We start from the raw sequence: 19,069 nt of genomic DNA, 5'->3' as shown, positions 1-19,069 counted from the left end.
TACGGGGAGTGCCTTGATTGTTTCTGCTGTAAGAGGGCCCAGCCCACTGGAGGCGGCACCAGTCCAGGTGCAGGTGTTTCTGAACACATGTTCTTGGAGTATTTTAGATGAGAGATCAAACTAACAAAGCAGGAACGCTACATCTCTCTGGATTCCTCACACTGCAGAGTGAGGAAGGGAAGAGAAGAGCCCACGGAGTGGCGCATGTGCTGTGTAACTCACACTGTCCAGGAGGGAGTCCTGCTATTACTCCTAAGTTAGACACACATGGACGCAAACCAGGTAAACTCAGTGTCCATGTCAGTCTGTCTCGAGCACCCACTCTGCTCCAGGTGCTGGAGGAAACGCTACACAAGACTCTTTCCACCAAGCTTTGTTCTCCAGAGGAGTCACCTGTCAGTCACACAAACTCGAATAACAGAATTGTATCGTTAATAAGAAATGAGCTGAGAATGATCCAGAAACAATGAGTGCGAAGACTGGTTATTTTAAAACAGAAGAGCTGAGGGAGGCCCGAGCAGATGGATGCTTGTGTAAGATAGTGTGAGGGGCAAATCAAAGGGCTGGGAGAAAGGGGTATCCAGGCAGAAAACAGGCAGCTTCCAGGAAGATGCAGTTTCTACGAGAAGGCAGGCCAGAACAGAAGTGTAGTGAGCAGGGTGGAGAGGCAGACAGCTGAGTCCAGCCTGGGTTGAGAACACTTGCTTATGCCCAGGTTCAGAGCCAGCTGCAAAGCCTGTGTTTCCTCCTAAGAACAGACAAGCTGAAAACTAATCCACGGTGAGTAGACTGCTGGAGCGAGGAGTTGGGCCGTGCCTAATCTACAGCGGCCAGCAGGACCTTCTGACAAGGGCCCTCTACTCGCCATACAAAAAGCCACAGGAGAAAAGCTGGGGACAGGACTGCTTCTCAAAGAGTGGGCCACAGCCTGGAGACGGTGACAGAATGGCTGAGGGAGGGAAGGAGACAAGTGCCCCAGGGAGTGATCTGTGGACCTTTAAGACTTTTAACCAGCTTACTTCTACTTGGAAATCAATTTTTACCTATAAAATTCATAATACAAATGCAAATTATGACTTTACAACTATGTGTTAAGGTCAATGACAGCTGACACATCCCTTCTGCTAGCTAGATGAAAATGTTAGCACTGATATAAAATAAGGTCTACTGAATCAGAACATTGCCGCCAAGAAAGGAAAAACTTCCTTTTTAAGCGCACTTATAAGTTACAGCCTAACACTGTAGTCCCTTCCTAGTTCCTGTGAGGTAATTAGATACTTATCTAGCAAAGTGTATTATCAGCAATTACCAAACACATCTTCTACACTGATGTCTCGCATCCTCGGTCATCAGATCAAAACACACACAAAGAGATAATAAAAACCTAAATGGCAGTAGCTGGACTCACTGATCTACAAGCCAGGGGACTGACATTAAACAGACACAGCCCCACCTCCCTGTCTGCACAACTCCTTTGTCAAGGAAGACAGAAGTTGGTTTTACTCCTGAAGTAATTAAAAACACTGGGTAAACCAGAACTTGGTGAGGAATCAAAGTTCATAAAAATAAATAAATAAGCAAGTAGAAAATAATTCTGACCACTGATTCACAATAACCTTTTATTATCGATTTTACAATTACTGCCCATGAGGTGTAAATGTTAGGTGTTGTTTAATAACAGCCAACAATTTAGTTTTTATAATGTAGGGATGATTTTAATGATTTCTGCCCATTAAATAATTAATTAGAATACATTGATTAAAAACTCTAACGTAGGAAGAAAACAAATAAACCATGTATTCAGACAAAATGGCAGAGGGTGCTTGGGAAATTAGCTCAAGTAGAACCGTTTCCACGCCTCAGAGGGCAGTTCCCTCTGCTGCACCACCAACTAATTCTGGAGATTATTACTTCAACTAGGCAACTGCTCACATGCCAACTTTTGATGTTGCGGTTGATGTAAACAAGAACATTAAGTACAATTCTGATTTAATCGTAGGCACAGTGAAGATATTCAGGCTGATGGCAAAGCCTCTTTCCGTGCTAGCAGGCGTCTGACTGTGGCCTGGTGCTCGTCAGGCCTCTGTGCTTCTGCACAGTGTGGCTCTGGAGCACTGCATTTGTTGTTACGGGAAATTTAAGAGCCAGCTCAGAGGTGCTGCTCTGTGGTGGGAGCTGCTGCCACACCACCTGTCTGGAAGATGGCACTCAGCATGTCCAGAGCCTGTGCTAAGGCACGCTGTGGGAGGCTTAAGCCAGAGCATCAGGATCTGTTTCAGAAGAGGGCATTTCTGTGGAAGCCACTGGGGCAATTCCTCTCTCTAAACTCCCCCTTAATGTCAAACTTAGCATACAAAAGCAAAAACCCTTAGTAGTACATATACTAAGGACCACTTTTTCTCATGTGCTGGTTCATACTTAGAAGAACAAGCTTGACTTTTTTATGGCAGAGAAGGCATAAAGGCCAGGAAAAGAACTAGGAAACAGTGAGAGAAAGAAGGCAAATGCATCATAAGCATGACTTTTACACTGTTTCCTTAAGGAATCAGGAAGATGAATATAATACAATAATTTTAAACAAGTTCTTAAAATATTTGTTCATGCATTAAACATAGTGGCATGCAGGAGAAAGGCTGCTACATGTTCAAAGCCAGCCTAGTCTACGTGGTGAAACCCTAAGGGGGGGGGGGGGATGAAGACTGTCCCATGTCTTTGCTGTCCTCCAATAGGGCACCCAAGTCACTAAGTTCAAGACCCTATATTCCTTGATTTGTGGACCATTTCACAATATCCTAGCACAGAAATTTAGTCACCCAAGTGATGTAGCAGCTGCTGATCTTGATGGCAATCCCTGCTTCATGATCTACTCAAACTATCTCTTTCATCTCCATCACGCGGGTCCTGATCCCTGGAAGGCTTTGCAGTGCTGACAGGAAGTTTCAGACATCAGCTACTCAGCTAAGGCAAACGCTTCCTCAAGGCCTCATCTACTCTATTCTGCAGTCAGCATTCTCATTACTTACCTAGCGCAGGGCCAGACACACACTCTCCATGCCTCCTGCATGACTTTCAAGCACGGTATCTCCTCCCTGCATTACTTTGTGAGCCTCACCTCAACTGACCCCCTTAGCTCAGCAGCCATTATCTGTGGCAATTTATGCTGCATGAACTTGCCAAACTCATCCTTCTCAGCCATAGCTGTAATTACTTTGCATTTATTCAAATCTTCAGTGGTTAATGAATTAAACAGACCCTTTATCCTATCTTTCAGAAAACAGTCTTACTATGAAGACAATTGTTTTGTTCCATTTTTGCAGAGTTCTACTAAGACACAACTGGTAGGTAATTAAAAAGCTATAAGCCAGTGGGAAACCCAGGCCAGAACCACCACTTTATTTCTATTTGTTCTACCTAAACTTATAAAAATTCTAGCCAACGTCATCATTTCCAGTCCGTATTAACTACACGCATTGCTGTGGTGACTTTACATGTGGTTACATCTGACAGCCTTTGCTGTACCTCTGCCAGGCTATGTCCCTAAGAGAAAGGTTCATCTGCTTTAATAGACTGCGGAGAGACAATTTTATACAAATGCAAAGATGCATCAATTTCTTGGCTAGAAAGACTCACCTACATAAAGATGTCAGTTCTTACTAAGCCAATTCACTACATCTCATAAGTGACCATGTTCTCCCCCACCAACAGAACCCTAAAAACTGATTCACACCCAGAAGGATATACCAATAAAGCTACTTCGTTGAAAATCTAAGCAAGGGAAATCTGAAGTATCCATCAGATCTTAAAGTACACTATAAAACATTAATAATTGAAATGATGTTAACTCATAGACAAATCAATGGAAGAGAAAAGGAACTCCCTAAAGAGTATTAAGTGCAGATGGAGACTGCTCTGAAAGAAGTAAACAAAGTCTGAAGAGCTAAGAATTAACTTACTTTAAAAGTACACTTGTATATCTGTGAAATTTAAATGTGATTAGTGATGATTTTATACAAGTTGAAGTATGTTTCCTGTGCTGCTCTAATTTTCTGCATTATCACCATTTCTAAAGATGTGGCTTAGTTACCAAATTAGACCTATTTCTTAGTAATAGGACAATTATTAAAAAAAAACAACTCTTGAGTAGAATATAATTTACACTAACAAAAGAACGTGTGCTTCATTTTAAATCTCTAAACAAGATAAGCTACTTAAAAACCTTTTTGGAAAAAGACAGGCGAAGGGAGTGATGATTACAAAGGCACACGCGTGCACACATACTCTTTAGTGAAGATCCCTCGAGGGCCTGTGGCTGAGCCCTGGCTGGCATCCAGTGAATGCTTTTCCAGAATGTTGCGGGCAGCTGGACTTAAGCGGAACCTAAGAATAAAAACACGAAGATGAATGAAACGAATTAACACTTATATTGATTCAAATAGATCTAAATGTCAACAGTTTTGCTGATAATTAGGAAAGTGAAATCTTAGCATTGAAGCTAAAATGACTCTCAAAGATGGTCACAGTCACATAAATTAATCTGTATCAATCTGTTTTATTGTCAGAACACTTTGCAAAGCAGTAAATAGTTACCAATTTTAAATAATCTTTAATTAAGTAAATGTTCACTAGAAGAAAGAACATCCAATTGGACTGATTACATGGCATATGGCTCTGCATTAGACACCAAAAAGGAACTGACCACACTGCTCCTTCATACACAACTGTAAGCGGACTTTCCACTCTAAGCACTTTTCAGTATATAATGGAGTAGCTTTGAGAGTGAGTACACTGTTGTGCAGCCCCCACGCCATCCACTTGTAGCATTTCCTCATCTTCCCACATGCCAAGGAACTCTTCAATCCTCTGGCCCCTGCAACTACTGTTTGACTGTCTCTCCCAATTAACTCTTCAGGAATGTAAATGAAAAAAATTAGAGTATTTGTCCTTTGTGACTGGTGTGTTGAATGGCTTCCAGGGAGACTGTATGAACACTCAGTCTCTGCTTTCGGTTCCTCTGTGTAGAGATCCCAGAATATGAGAAGTCGCTGGATAATACAGACACTCTACGTATAACTTTCCGAGGGCTTGCCATGCTGTGTTCTACAGCAGCCTTTTGACTTTGCATCCTCACTCACAGGGTCCAGGGGCTCCAGTTTCTCCACACGCACTTGCAACACTGTGGGGATTCTGAGAGCAGACATCTTGCTGAGCATGCAGTTGTGGCACATAGTGGCAGAGACCATTTCATGTCCACCTGCTACCTGATCACTGGAAGTGGAGCTTCGACCGCTCTATCATTGCTGAATGGTACCTTTCATGAATGTTTTCAAGTTTTTTGTATAAACATGATGGAAAATCCCAGGGATTTTACAGGGAGAGCACTGAGGCACACATGGTCCTATAGCTGCTCTGTGCAAACTCTCCTATCAAGACTTTTAAGCAAAGTAGCCACTGTAAATGTCTACACACTCAGACAAAGGAAGTAAAACAAGTGGGGTCCAAAGATTTAGAAGGAGCAAACAGAGGGAACAACTGTGATGCTCCCTGGAATTTTGGAAAAGTAGAGCCAGGTGATCTACATACATGTTCACTTGAGCACTCTTACCCTGGTGTCCCTACTGTGTGCTCCTTCCTGGCAGGGCTGGAAGTCTGCGGTTGAGGAGAGGGCTGAGTAGGCACTGACGGCTTTGGAGCTGGAGGTGGAGCACCAACATCTTTGGGAATTTCCACGTGTTTCCAATCTTCCCCTTCTTCAACCATCAAACCAATGAGTGAACCCAGTTGTATATTTTTAGCTCCTTCTTCAGCCTGTATTTAAAAAAGATACAGTGGTTGGGATGGAAAGACCCGGGGTCACACGCAGTCACTTATTCTACACAAGTGAGGAAGGCTTGAGCTAAAGGACACTCAAGACAGAGGCTTCTCCCCCGCCCTTCCTCATCCCCTTCCTCTTCCATGCACAAGTGCTGCCTCTGGAAAGAAGTAAGACCCAGGAGACTCTTGTCTGGCAGCCTTCAATACCAGAGTTTCCCTCACTTCTTTGATGTCATTAATTGGTACCCACGGAGACTGTGGTGACAGATGTCAACCACTTGTCTTGACTAGTTTCTACAATGGTCAGAATTTTAAGAGTTCACAAGGGATATCCAAATTAGTCCTAGCTAGTGGAATTAATTTTAAGTAAAACTTTCTCAGTAAATGTAGTCTCTGGAAGGAAAATGTCCCCTAATGCATATAAAGCTAGTTAACGATTCTGGCTTATTTTAAGGATAGTTTATGCTTTTCCCTATTACTTAAGTCTTTCCTGAAATATCAACTTAAAAACCCAGGTAGTATCTCAGGAGCTTTTAATAAGTGCATCAGAAATACAGTGGTGTCCTAGTTAAAGAGAGATTGTTTTAAGATCAGTCAACTAAAAAACCTAAGCAAGATTTTTTAAAAGACAAAAATATTTTAAACATGTCAGCCACACAGATTTGTTTTAAAAAGAATAATTGTAATTTGTTTATTAAAATGGTTTTGAGCAAGTCTTTAGATGACAATATTGTATAGTTTTGGTAGTGGGAGATGTGCTTTTTTTTGACATTTCCTCTTATTCCCTCTCAACTACTAACATTCATTACAGATTGGATTAATTACTAATATGACAGGCTGAAAGATGCAAAGCAGGACTTGTGGGGTGCTATGATGTTTCAAATAACACTAATTTTGATGTTTGCTAGTATGTACACTATATCCTTAAATTTAAGATAAGTGTAAGTTCTACGGGTTAGGGAGCTTTCCAAGCTTAGTAATTACCATTGGAGATAGGAACAAAGCATCCAGCGGAAAGGGACAGACAGTCTATGACACACAACCCGACTAGACAGCAGAAGCTAAAGAAGGGAATGGGCACCACAGTTCCATTTAAAGTCATAAAATCCTGAAGTGATTTTAAGACATTCCCTATTTCCTTATGTAATCAAAAGTCTTTTCCAGGCATGCTAGCTTGCCGCAGATATTTACTTGTGTTGCAGTTAGCAAATAGTCAAAGGTGGTGCAGACACAGGAACAGAGGGATAAACAATATTCTGCAAAATCACACTCAGGAAACCTATCAGGTCTTTGCTACATCCCCTCTCCAGACTTGTCCCTCTAGCAAAATACCTGGAGTCTGGGGACAATAAGCATATACTGTTTTACCCAATCAAAAACCTCTACTGCTCATTTACTAAAATAGCGTGTTTTAATAATAATAAAAAAGAATTATTTTCAGTCTCTGTTCTACTCACAGTTGATAAATGAGGCACTGAACCTTGAGTCGTTTAAGTCAACTGTCTTCCCTCCCACATGCACAGCTTCCTGGGTTTGAAGCCTGGCTGATCTACAGCTAGGGACAACTGGCTATGTGAGCACAGTGATGATTATCCCACCATGCCTGTTTCTTCATCTGCCAAGTGAAAATAGCAACAGTAGCTACCACAGACTTGTTCGGAGGGATAAATAAGTTCTAGACTTAGAACTCCACATAAACAGATTATAACTATAATTTCTGTGCTTGCCTTCAAGTTAAGGATCAATATTAGACTACCAAGTATATTTGGTAAGGATTAGAAACTCACGCCTAATAGGCCAGCACATATATATAATATGAGGAATATAATAAGAGACAAACTGCCTCCTGGTAATATTCGAACAGAGGCTGGACTGCATCCCTCAGCCTACGCTAGCTCCCCAGTACAGGCCCTTTTTTAAAATTTTTATTTTATTTTATTTATTTATTTATTTATTTTTATCAGAGATGCTCCTGTGAGCTGACAATAAGTATCGGCAAATATGCCACGCCCAGCTTATCTAGGCTTATTAGCAGAATCAAAGGTAGTACAGGTACAGGATGCGAGATTAGGACATAGTGTCTATAGCAGAACTTCCAACTGAAAGGTTGTCTGAGGGCATTCACTACATTAAAGACCCTAGTAAAGCTAGGTGTGGTGACACACACTCATAACCCCAGCATCCAGAGGAGGAAGAGGAGCATCTGGAGATCAAGACCATACTCAACTGCACGGGGAGTTAGAGGGCAACCTGAGCTACATGGGACCCACTGTCATTTAAAATACAGCAAAGGGTAATGACACATGCTATCCCTTTTATTCTGGCCTTACAAAAAACCCAGCACACTAAGTAACTATTTAAGTATTTGTATTCTTTTAAAGCTGAATGGACTGTTGAAGTTCAAACAGCAGGTAGTGCGGAAGTGCGGAGAGGTTGAGCCACACAACCGCCATACTGGCTCAGGTCTCTATACAGTTTTAAGTTTCAAGTGGCTCTTACTCTTCACTATTACCTTCTTAGTTTATTAGCGCAGTGAGCCCCAGCCTAAAAGGAAGCGATGTAAAAAGTATGAAGAGGAAAGCAAATCAACCACAGCTAAAATGTAGAGGAGGAGGAGACAGTAAGTCCAAGTAATCGCTGTCTGCCTTCCCAGTGCCAGACAAGGTTCTACTGAAGCAGTCAATGCAGAAGCTGACTGTGAGGTAAATCAGTGTTGTAATAACAGATGAGGAGCCTGAGGCCCACGGTTACAGCCTGCTCAGGATGCCACAGCGAGTGTTTAAAGGACTTAGATCAGCACCATGTCTGTAAGTCACACTACAAGCGTCCGCTCAAGCCTGCTGCCTGCCATCCCAAGTCGCTGCTAGTACCTATACGTAACTGACAGAGTGGACATACTGACCTAGTGTTTAACTCCTGCAGGACACAACCGTATTTCCTCAATATGCACCATTTACCCATCTCAATGTGAAAAAGATGAGAACTGAGAATAGCTTCCATCTGGCAGAATTTTCCCTGAGTTGTGAGAGGCTACTTTCTTTTTTTCTTTTTCTTTTTTAATTTTTAATTAATTTATTCTTAACTAAAAATATCATGGTCTACAGAGACTAACTCAAGGTTATATAGGTTCAAATTTTAAGCCCAAGCTCTCAAAGTCTAATACGCATCTATGGAGCTAACTGTGGGCAGCAGAATGAGAACTGCGAGGGACGATCTACCAAAGCTGAACTGAGGACACGCGGTCTCAGGAAAGTGGCAATGCGTGGCTTCAGACAAGCAGCTGGCACTGTGGAGTATGAACAGTGCTGGCGATCTAACTCAGTTCTTTTTAATATCCCAGTGACCGACCTTTTCTTAATTGCTTTACTATTCACAGAACTTTGTTTTAAGACAGGGCTTCCTTTATACAGCCCACCTAGTCTGGCTTCTAACATGCTATGTAGGCAACGCAGCTTACAAAGAGAAAATTGTGTGACAAAGGAACACAGCCACTTACTTCTCAGTGGCCACGGAATGACATTAACAAGAGTGGACAAGTTATAGTTTGTAACCTTCTGTAAAACTGTCAATTCCAATGAGACACTAACTTTTAGGTGATGAGAGCTGCAGGACATAGTTTTATATGACCCTGATCTTCAGTAAGTGCCACCAACTCCCTGACCCTGAGAATAAAATCTATGTGTATCTTCCTACCACATCACTTTATTATGTTTACTAACGTGAGGTTTATTCCACAGGGAAAAGCAAAGGCACAGCTCTTACTTGGACGGAGAGGGGATGAAAGAAAGACGACTTGAAATGACACCTTAGTGGCTTCTGTCCCTGTTCTGCCTGGTAAAACACACACCTACTGGCAGGAGTACACTGCTCACTATTCCCATTACCTAGAAAGCATTAGCATCCTACTAAAGTCACAAAGGCCTAAAATCTATACACACCCTTTCCTCGGGTAGGGAAGTAAACGTCACTAAAGCAGCCACCAACTATATCCATTTCCTACCTCTTTTCAGAGAATTAGGACCAAAAGGACAGACACTACTGACCCCCTGGAGTGACTAGCAATCTGAAATGCATTACTGAGCAGCTAAGTGGGAAATGCTATTATTGTGGAAGACTCGCACAGCCAAGCAATCCAGAGCTGTGGCCAAGAACAGGCTGCCAAAAGCACACGTAGGAAAATGTAGCTGAGTTTGTGGCATATGGTAATTCAAGCAATCTTTCTTTTGCAAAACACTGTACAAATTATTAGGCAAACTACTTTTGGTATGGATTTTTCCAGCTATAAAGACAGAAAAAAATTGCCCTTAAATTCACATTTCCTTCCAGTACATTAACTACAGGTTCATTGGTGTGCTTGTGCTTTAAAGGGGCTGCTGTTAACACGCATGGCAAGAGATGGATGTTGGGAATACTAGAGTGTTAGAAATAAACCATCAAGATCTAGGAAAGAAAAACAAGATCATTTTATAGTAGGAAATACAAATGACAGAAAGAAGGTCTACATAGAACTACAATATAAAATCCTAAAATACTGTGCATGGACAGAAGAGAGAAAAGTCCATATCTTGCTGGAGTATAAAACCCTAAAGTACCATGTGTGGGACCTAAACTTCAAGTAGAGACAAGCTGGTGGCTCAGACCCAAACACCCATCCACAAAGGACAGCCAGCAGAAGGGCAGCTTGCTTGTGTAGTTCAAGTGGTAGAGAGCAAAATGGATACTTACTGCCCAGTCACAATCAACCAATATGACATGGCGCTAACGGTCGCCAAGAGCCATGTACGCAGTGGCACCGATGGGCACAGCAGCACTGATAGAGTCCTGGAGAGGACATTTATGCACTCCTCACTTAATCTTTCCACTACTGCATGACTAAAACCATCTCCACATTCTAAAGGAAAGTCGTCAACAAAGTGAGTTTGCTACTCATTATACGTCATGTAGAGCTGGCAGCACTTTTCAGTTACTATCAACCTGGCAGTGACTGCGGGGGCCACAGGCTCAGCTGCCCCTCCAACACCATACTACTTGCTCTAGGGAGAGCATGCTGGTGGGCTCCACAGTGATCTCATAGCCCCACAGCCAGGCTTTACCCCTCCACAGCTATAAACTGTGTATACACAGCACTTGTGTATACCATTTGTTTTGTATAGATGTCTAAGATTCTATCCCCAAAACACCACAGACACAAAAAATCTAGGGGAAAAAGGCAATTACTGAATTTTGGCACTAAAATTAAAATGTATTAAACAGTAGGTAACAAGACACTCAGCAGAGACTTTATTCAAGGAATTTACATGAAGAAAGACATCCACATCTTACCACTATTTTGGCTAAGATGCCATCGTCGCTTGCATCTAAGGTGACCACAGCCTTGTCCGTCTCAATTTCACATAATGAATCTCCAGCACTCACAGCTTCACCTAAAAAACAAGACAGGGCTTGCTTTGTTGTTCCATTTTTTGAAAAAATTTTAAATTGCACTTTACTTAGTATTTAGTGGTGTGTGTGTGTGTGTGTGTGTGTGTGTGTGTGTGTGTGTGTGTGTTTGTAGATGCATGCCAGCCATGACTCAAGCACAGAAGTCTGTCAGAAGACAATTCCTGAGAGCTGGGTCTCTCTTTCAATCTGTCAGCCTCATGAACTGAATGAAGTCAGGCCATCAGGCTTGGAGGCAAGTGCCTTAACCTGCTAAGCATTCTCGCCAGTTCTGTTTTGTTCTTTTAAAAATGAAAATTAATATGAACATGCATACAGCTGAATGAATAACAAGGTATATTGTGCTGTGGAAACACAAGTTGTTCTCATACAAGTACAATGCAGATGGCTGTCTATGTCTTCCAAAAGCTATATCATGGCTGTATTTGCTATAATAAAAATCATTACAAAGACTGACCTAATATTCATACTCATACAGATAATAACAACAAATGAATCTATTTTCTGGAATAATAGTCCATGTATCTGTATTTTATTTTTGAAATGCAATCTTATGTAGTCCATGCTAGGCTTGAGTAGACAAAGATAGCCTTTGATTCCTAATCCTTCGGCCTCTCAGGTCCCCTCCTTCTGTTGTTTTTCTTAAAGCACAATTTGACTATCTCATTAAGAGAGAGACCGTATCACTTACAACACTTTCTGTTTAACACTTTAGGGCAAATTCAGAAACCCTGTTAGCACTACACAGCACAAATGAATATATTAGCAAATGTAGAAAAGAAAACACACCAGTGAAGCCAACAAAGACTATGTTATGCAAAACAGAAGATACAAAACTCAGAATGTGGAGAGGAGCCAGCAGGCTTCTGGGTCTACAAGCAAGGGAAGGACTGCTGTGGGGCTGCAGAATGAGCAGTCAGGGCTCGCTGACAGACTGTGGCTTTCTTCAGGAGCCAAAGGATAGGAAATGAGACGATCAAAATATCTTTCGACAACATGAGCTGTGGCAAGTTACCCTGGAGGACAAAACTTAACAAACCCAGGGTGTGGGCAAGGGGCAGGGGGCAAGACATGGAAACAACAGCACAACTGTCCACTCAAAAACAAGCCACAAAACAAAAGTCTCAAACACATGAAGAAATCTAATCTTATAAAAACAAAATACACAATCAATAACTGGAACAGAAACTAAATTCTGGAAAAGCTACTATAGCAACTATTTTCAAGTAAATATTTTGAAGTAAAATAGGCACTACAAACAAGTTATCTTTAAAAATTATAGAAATGAAAAGAAAAAAATCGTGGAGAGAAAAAAACTCAAGCCACTGAACTGAGGCTTCATGGAGACACAGCAAAGCTTGGCAATGAAGGGGCACTAAGAGCACTACTGAGGGCAAACAGAAAAGCTGAAGGAGGGAGAGGCAGGCAGGTAATAGCCCTCGGCTTCTCCAGAGTTTCAGGGGGAGTGGCTACAGGGACCAGTGGAGAAGCAGTTGTGAAGACACCAACGCCAAGGTGTTCCCAGTAATAGAGGCACGAGTCAGGGTGACGCATCCTGAATGGTTGTACTAACTACAGTGGGTACAGGGAGGAGTCTTGTGGCATGGTGGGAGGCTCTGAACTCTACCTCCGTGCTGGTGACAATGGGATGCACATATGTAAGCATTAAAGGAGCTTGACTCTGACGGGAAATTCAGCAGAGAACAAGAGTATCAGATTGTATAAACAGGAATCCACATTTGATAACCAGAGAGACTGCACAATATTGACAACAGAAAACACAACCTAAGAAGCTATCAGAGGAAAACCAATTACCTCAGTGGAATGACAGACTTAGAGCACACTTCAGCAGCTGCAAGAGGCAGAGAGGACAATGACATGACATTCACAACACGGAAGGAAAATTGTCTGGAATCTTAGATGCAGCCAAACCATCAATTAAGAATGAACTGTGAAGTATTTTTAGGTACATCAAGTGTAGGAAATTTTAATAATAGTGATTACTTTAAAGAGCTCTTACAAAACGTAGTTTAAGAAAAGCTGACACAAACAGGGCAGATGGACACAAACAGGACAGATGGACATAAGACACACGCTAAACACTGAAGTGCTAACATGCATTACCCATTTAAAATATAACATTTAAGAATTTTAAAAAGTGAAACAAAATCTAAAGGATAACAGGAAAAATGAGAAGGTTTAATGAATGCTAACTGGGCTTACAACTTTGATACAGTTAGAAGAAAAACATACTGAATTAACTCTGGATCCAACAGGCAATATTTAGGGATTTAAAAATACATATAAAATCTATGGCATTCAAAACTCAGAAAAAAGAGAAAACAATAAAATGGCTGTCTAATAGAAAGTGAGTATACAAAAAGAATAAAAACAGAAAAGTTCAAAAAATTTATAGAACTCTGCCCGGTGTATGAGTAATCACAGTAAGTATAAATGGATTAAATAAAAAATAAAATAAATGGATTAAATAATTTATTATAAGCAGATTATCAAAATGAACACAAAACTAAAATCTTTGCAGATGTGGCTTATAAGAGACACACCAAAAACAAGGCTGAATGAAAAAATACAGAAGCATAACGCTATGAGATCCATAAACATACCTACTCACACACAGTTTCCAGCTGTATGCAGCAGAGGTATTAACCGGACACTACAGTAAGAGACTATGAAAGAAAACCCTAAAATATTAATAAATACGCCATGAAAGTTCAACATATGGAAACTTCGCTGTATATCAGAATGAACAACCAATATTAAGTATTTTAATGAAGTAAATTTATCTGTTAGAAGGGATTTGCTGAACACTAAAAGGTACCTACCTCATTCATCCCCAACAAGATGTTTCTAGATAGCAAATATTTTACTGAAAACTATTTGCAGTGAGAATGCAGTAGTGAGAAACAGGTGCATATGTGTTTGTCTGAACTTCTGACCTCAAGAAGCTCCCTATATACCTCGTAAAAAGTGAACTGGAGATGACAGCAAAGTAACAAGTCAGAACGCTCTGGGAATATTCAGGAGGGTCATCTAACTCCATTTCTAGAAGGGCAGAGAAGCTTCCTAGATTAGGCGGACAGCTCCTCAAGCCTGAAAAGATGAGTGGAGAAATGCAGAGGGCAGTGAGCCAGGTAAAAAGGCACACACACTCAGAGCCCTGGAAGAGATCAGGGCACTGCAGGCAAGTGGCCAACAGAGTAAGGGACACATGTGGAGGGCAAAGGACAGCATGTGGAGATTAGGCTGCAGAAAGGCAGGCCCAGACCAAGGAGACCTCTGTCAGCAGGGAGAGCTGCCGCTCAGCCTTCATGTACATCTTTTACCACAGGGGCTTTAGAAGAGGCAAAACTTCCATTTCCAGTGGAACCCCACCCCAGTGGTTTTGTTGGAACAACGGGAGAAGCTACCAGGCTAGGCAACTTTTCAAATGCTTCTTAGATACACAGACAATAAACTCTAGCCATAAAGAAAAATAATAAAATACCACAGTATTATTTTTCACCAACATTTAATTTTCAACTGCTTTTTAAGAACCATGTACAAATTTACTTTGGCCATGTAATGTAAGCGTCTGAGTCACTCGACTGACGCACTCCTGCTCTGTTTCCAAATTCCTCTGCTAACTGAAAAGAACCACAAACTGCATCAGAAAATGTTCCGCTGCTACCGTTACCTTCTTATATTTACTAGTCACAAGCTCCTTCATAATAGCAGAATTTATTTTGTGTTTTCTCTCCTATCCCAGTCCCCAAGTCTCAGGCCAGTGCTCCCCCACTTAACTTTAGATCAAAAGGCTTTGGGGCGAATACTGCAGTAACTTCAGAAATCCTTGGGTCCTCATAAGGAAAACATAAAAACTGCTCTTTACATTTACTTGGTTGTAGCATTTGATTTGCAGCACATTTGAAACATCTGAAAAAGACATTCTTTTTCTTTTTAAAGCCACATCTCTCTCTATTCATATAACACACTATGTCAGCAATATGAGCATGCTAAGGGAGCCAGAGAGCACATGATTAACAGAGCAGAACACAGAAAACAAGGCACTGTTGAGCCACAGGAGTTTAAAACAGAATTACTACTCAAGGAAGCACAATTCTCAATGATCATGAGACTGTGCTTTATCATAATCACTGTGAGGGCACACAGGACATCTGAGACTGTGTAAGGAGTCCCAAAAACCCAGACCCATGGCTCCAGTACAGATCAGCAACCCCAGACACACATGATCTCCATCAAGCTCCTTAATTCTCAATTTTCAGGAAGATTTTGAATGTATATATATATCCTGTAAGTTTTATGTTAACATTTCATATACACCTTTAAATAACATTTTGCAACATTTCCTATTAAAAACAAAGTTGCAAACATATTTCTAGCTAATAAGTTTTTAATAAGCAGCTTACCATCCTACTCCATCTGTCATTTAAACAGATCCTTTAGCAAACACAAGGCACCCACACTGGAAGGCACTGAGAAAGCATCTGCTACAATACAAGGTTCAGTTCTGCCCCACAGTTTATGGTCTAGTGTGCCATTCTGAGGCTCACGGGTGGGTCCTCAGCATCTTGTGGCTGGCTGCAGAAGACGGCAGCTTCTCTGCTACCTGCACCATTTCCTCCTGGTCCATGTCACTGTTGGGAGGTGGAGCGGGCCCGGAGCGAGAGTGCGGGCCCCAGGAGGGGCCAGAGCAGAGGCCTGCCCGGGAGCCGCTCCCCAGCACCGAAGCCAGCAGCATCGTCCTGGTCCTTTGTCCAGATGAGCAGCTGACAGAACTGAGGATGAGGTCCACAGAGGCTTCCTCCTCTCTTAAACATGTCTCAAACACAGTTAATAGCAACATTTATTGTATTAACAAACACAGCCCCCTGCCTCCTACAAAACAATTTTGTTCTACTAAAAATGAAGACTAGACATCTGTTTCAAGCTGCGTATGGAGGATGGCCGGCTGTTATATGAAGAGCAAGTAAGTCAGATCTGTAGGCAGAGTAAGGAAATGTGCTTTGCAGTGCTACAGTGAGTCACAGCGACCACCATGCGGATGAAGGAAGCTAATCAGAAAAGCCCATTGTCTCCTGTGTTCTAGGAGAAATGTGGAGAAATGCCAAAAGTTTAAAGGTAGGACAATCAGGTTGGCAAGAGCTGGGGCTGAGAAGGGCGTGGCTGCATCTGACAGTAGGTGACTATGGGGTAAGAGAATGGTCTACAACTGAACTGAGGTGACAGTCACACCATCCACACCTTTATGGAATTGTGCTGTAAGTTGATGATTGTAATAGTAGGTAAGCTATTACATTAATAAACTGTCAAAATAGTGCTGTACTGAACAAAGATTATTTGTGTAATTTACTTTTCAAAATTTTCCACTTTAGCATCACCAACACATGGCCACAAACAACAGAAGCCAAGGCCTCTGCTACATCAGAATCCACTCTGATCACCCCAGCAGCACCTACGCACACAGGACGAAGCTTGCTGCAGAACCTCTAGTTCTGAATTTTACACAGTGAGACTACCCAGCTTACAGATCACCATACAGCTTCCACAGCAGTGGTGTGCCACATTCTCAGTTCTCAGTCACATAAGGTAAGGAGGGCCAGAGGGCCTGACTCTGAGGAAGCACAGCCCCGCTCACTCTGCCCGTGCCATCCAAGCACTGCCCAGCCACTGCACCGTTATCTCAGTCTGGTTTTGTTTTACACAGCAGAAAACAAACTTTTATATGAAGTGGGATACAAGTATCTTCTAAGATACACTTGACTTTTCCATCAGGGAAAAATAAACTATGCTCACTTTACATGAGAAATATTGAAACGTGGAAAATACTGAAACATGCTCCCAAATAGAAAACTTTCAATAAGGGCAGAATTACGGCTCAACATCTTCCAAGGGACTGGAAATGTGGATACAGCCTAGCGTTTTCAAAGCACCTTCTCTAATTTATGGTATTTTAAATCAACTCTTAAACTGAAATTAAATATTATAATATCAAATACAAAAGTATTATTCTGACTCATCCAATCAAAAGAGGGAGGGAACATGTGCTATTATCTTACTTTTCTGTAACTTGGAAAATGAAATGAAGGTGAGTCATGTTAGAATTCTAAAGCTAAGATGTAGCTTCGATTTCATTCAGTTAGCTCCCTCCCAGAGCAGACAGCCCAGGGGACAGACATAATAATTTTGGGGCAGGATTCACCTCGCTGCTCCCTGACCCTCTCTAACTTTTAACACGTATATATTCACAAAAGTGCTGTCAGCCACAGCTGTAATTTACAAAGCCTCAGACTTTTAGGAACTCTTGAGGCTTATGAAGATCACCTCTGCTTACAGGCTATCAGATCGTTATCTAACTTTGCAATTTCAACCTTCTTACATGTTTTAAATTCTAAAATAATTGTTTTAAATCATAGCGACTATACATCAATAAAGATCTCATTATCAAACAAAACAGTGAATAAAAACCGCCTGTCGGAATATAAATTTGTTGTCAACACAAAATGAGATGAGTTAACCAAGCTATTACAGATGTATTGCACTCAGCATATTAGATCATAATGGCAACAATCTTTAAAGGGTTCAGGAATTACCAAGAAACCCCCGTACCCCAAGCTGGCTTAATACAAAACTTAAAGAGCAAACTGCAGGGAAATAAGCTCCAGATGATTAAGATGTATTGTTGCCTGTCATGGATGAAACGAGTGTAGTGTTGGAAAAGCAGAGCAGATGGCTGAGACGTGTGCTTCCTGATCACACTGCCCAGAGCCACCGGGAGCAGCTCACCACACGGCCTGGGTGCTGCAGCACTCACACCTACCATCCTGTAAAATTTCAAAGTGTGAAGGGACGCAATCTTTTCGAATCATTATTTAGGGGTGCCAGCACCCTGCTGTAATGACTATGGAAACAGCCAAGGCGCTAAGTCATGAGGAGAAAAAAGCTAAAACAGACTCCCATGGATCACATTACTCATAAGCGTGGACCGTTCTCAGCCACTGGTAATTATCTTAGAAGACGTCAGCAGCCACAGTCTTAATGTGCTTCGGTTTAGATGACTCTAGAAAGCAATGCCAGCTGCTTCTGTGAAGATGTTTTGTTTTCCACCCTCCCCCTTAGCCCTATTGGATGTGTCTATCTTATCCTTCTCAGTCCCACTCTGTCTTCCCAATCTCCCACTGCTGCACCTGCTTGTGTATCCTCGTACTGCAGTTCATAAGTCTTCTGTTGAGGTATGTCTTACCACATGCTCACCCACCCTTCAGCGCTATCTACTTTCATGGGCAACTTGACATGACTAGAACTTCCATTTGGTCTTTTCTCCACCTGGTGTTTTTGTATAGCATTGGTGTTGTCATTTTAAATTCCTTCTCTTGTAGGTTTAATAAGTTCAAATTCACATATTTTCTTTGAGTTTAGTAGTTCTAACCGTGGCAGGTCCTGGAGGTCTAGCCTTGGCTATGCTTACTGGGTTTCACTCCTAGATGATGGCTTCTGGAGCACATTATTAAGTTTGGGATTGAGTTCTCAGCAAATGGGACTTGACTTTGGAATCGTGCGTGGATTACAGGCTGTGTCCCCTCAGGATAGCTTCAAAGGCATTAAAAGTTGAGGACCCTTTGCCTCAGCCAGGAAGTTCTCACAAAGTCCAAAGTTGCAAGGGAATGGGCACTCCTATTCCACAGTTAGCCAGACGACAGTGACTGCCCATCCTGATGGCTAGCACTTCTATCGCCAGCCCACACCTTGTGCTCAAACTTCAATTCCTGTAACAAGCTGAACATTAAACCTTCAGTGTCTA

General features: G+C 41.7%; 1 protein-coding gene across 1 annotated transcript in view; it reads right to left on the bottom strand.

Moving 5' to 3' along the window:
- PDHX (pyruvate dehydrogenase complex component X) overlaps positions 1-19,069 on the bottom strand; it is a 56,700-nt gene that overhangs the window by 14,871 nt on the left and 22,760 nt on the right. The window contains exons 3-5 of the mRNA XM_084775613.1: positions 11,134-11,234; positions 5,603-5,805; positions 4,279-4,377 (exon numbers count right to left, since the gene is read on the bottom strand). Coding sequence (XP_084631739.1) covers positions 4,279-4,377; positions 5,603-5,805; positions 11,134-11,234 — 403 coding nt within the window. The remainder of the gene's footprint in view (positions 1-4,278; positions 4,378-5,602; positions 5,806-11,133; positions 11,235-19,069) is intronic.

The sequence above is a fragment of the Acomys minous genome, assembly GCF_964271855.1.
Source record: "Acomys minous genome assembly, chromosome: 3".
NCBI lineage: Eukaryota > Metazoa > Chordata > Mammalia > Rodentia > Muridae > Acomys > Acomys minous.
Note: the sequence above shows the minus strand (reverse complement) of the source record. Positions and strands in the feature narration are given on the sequence as shown.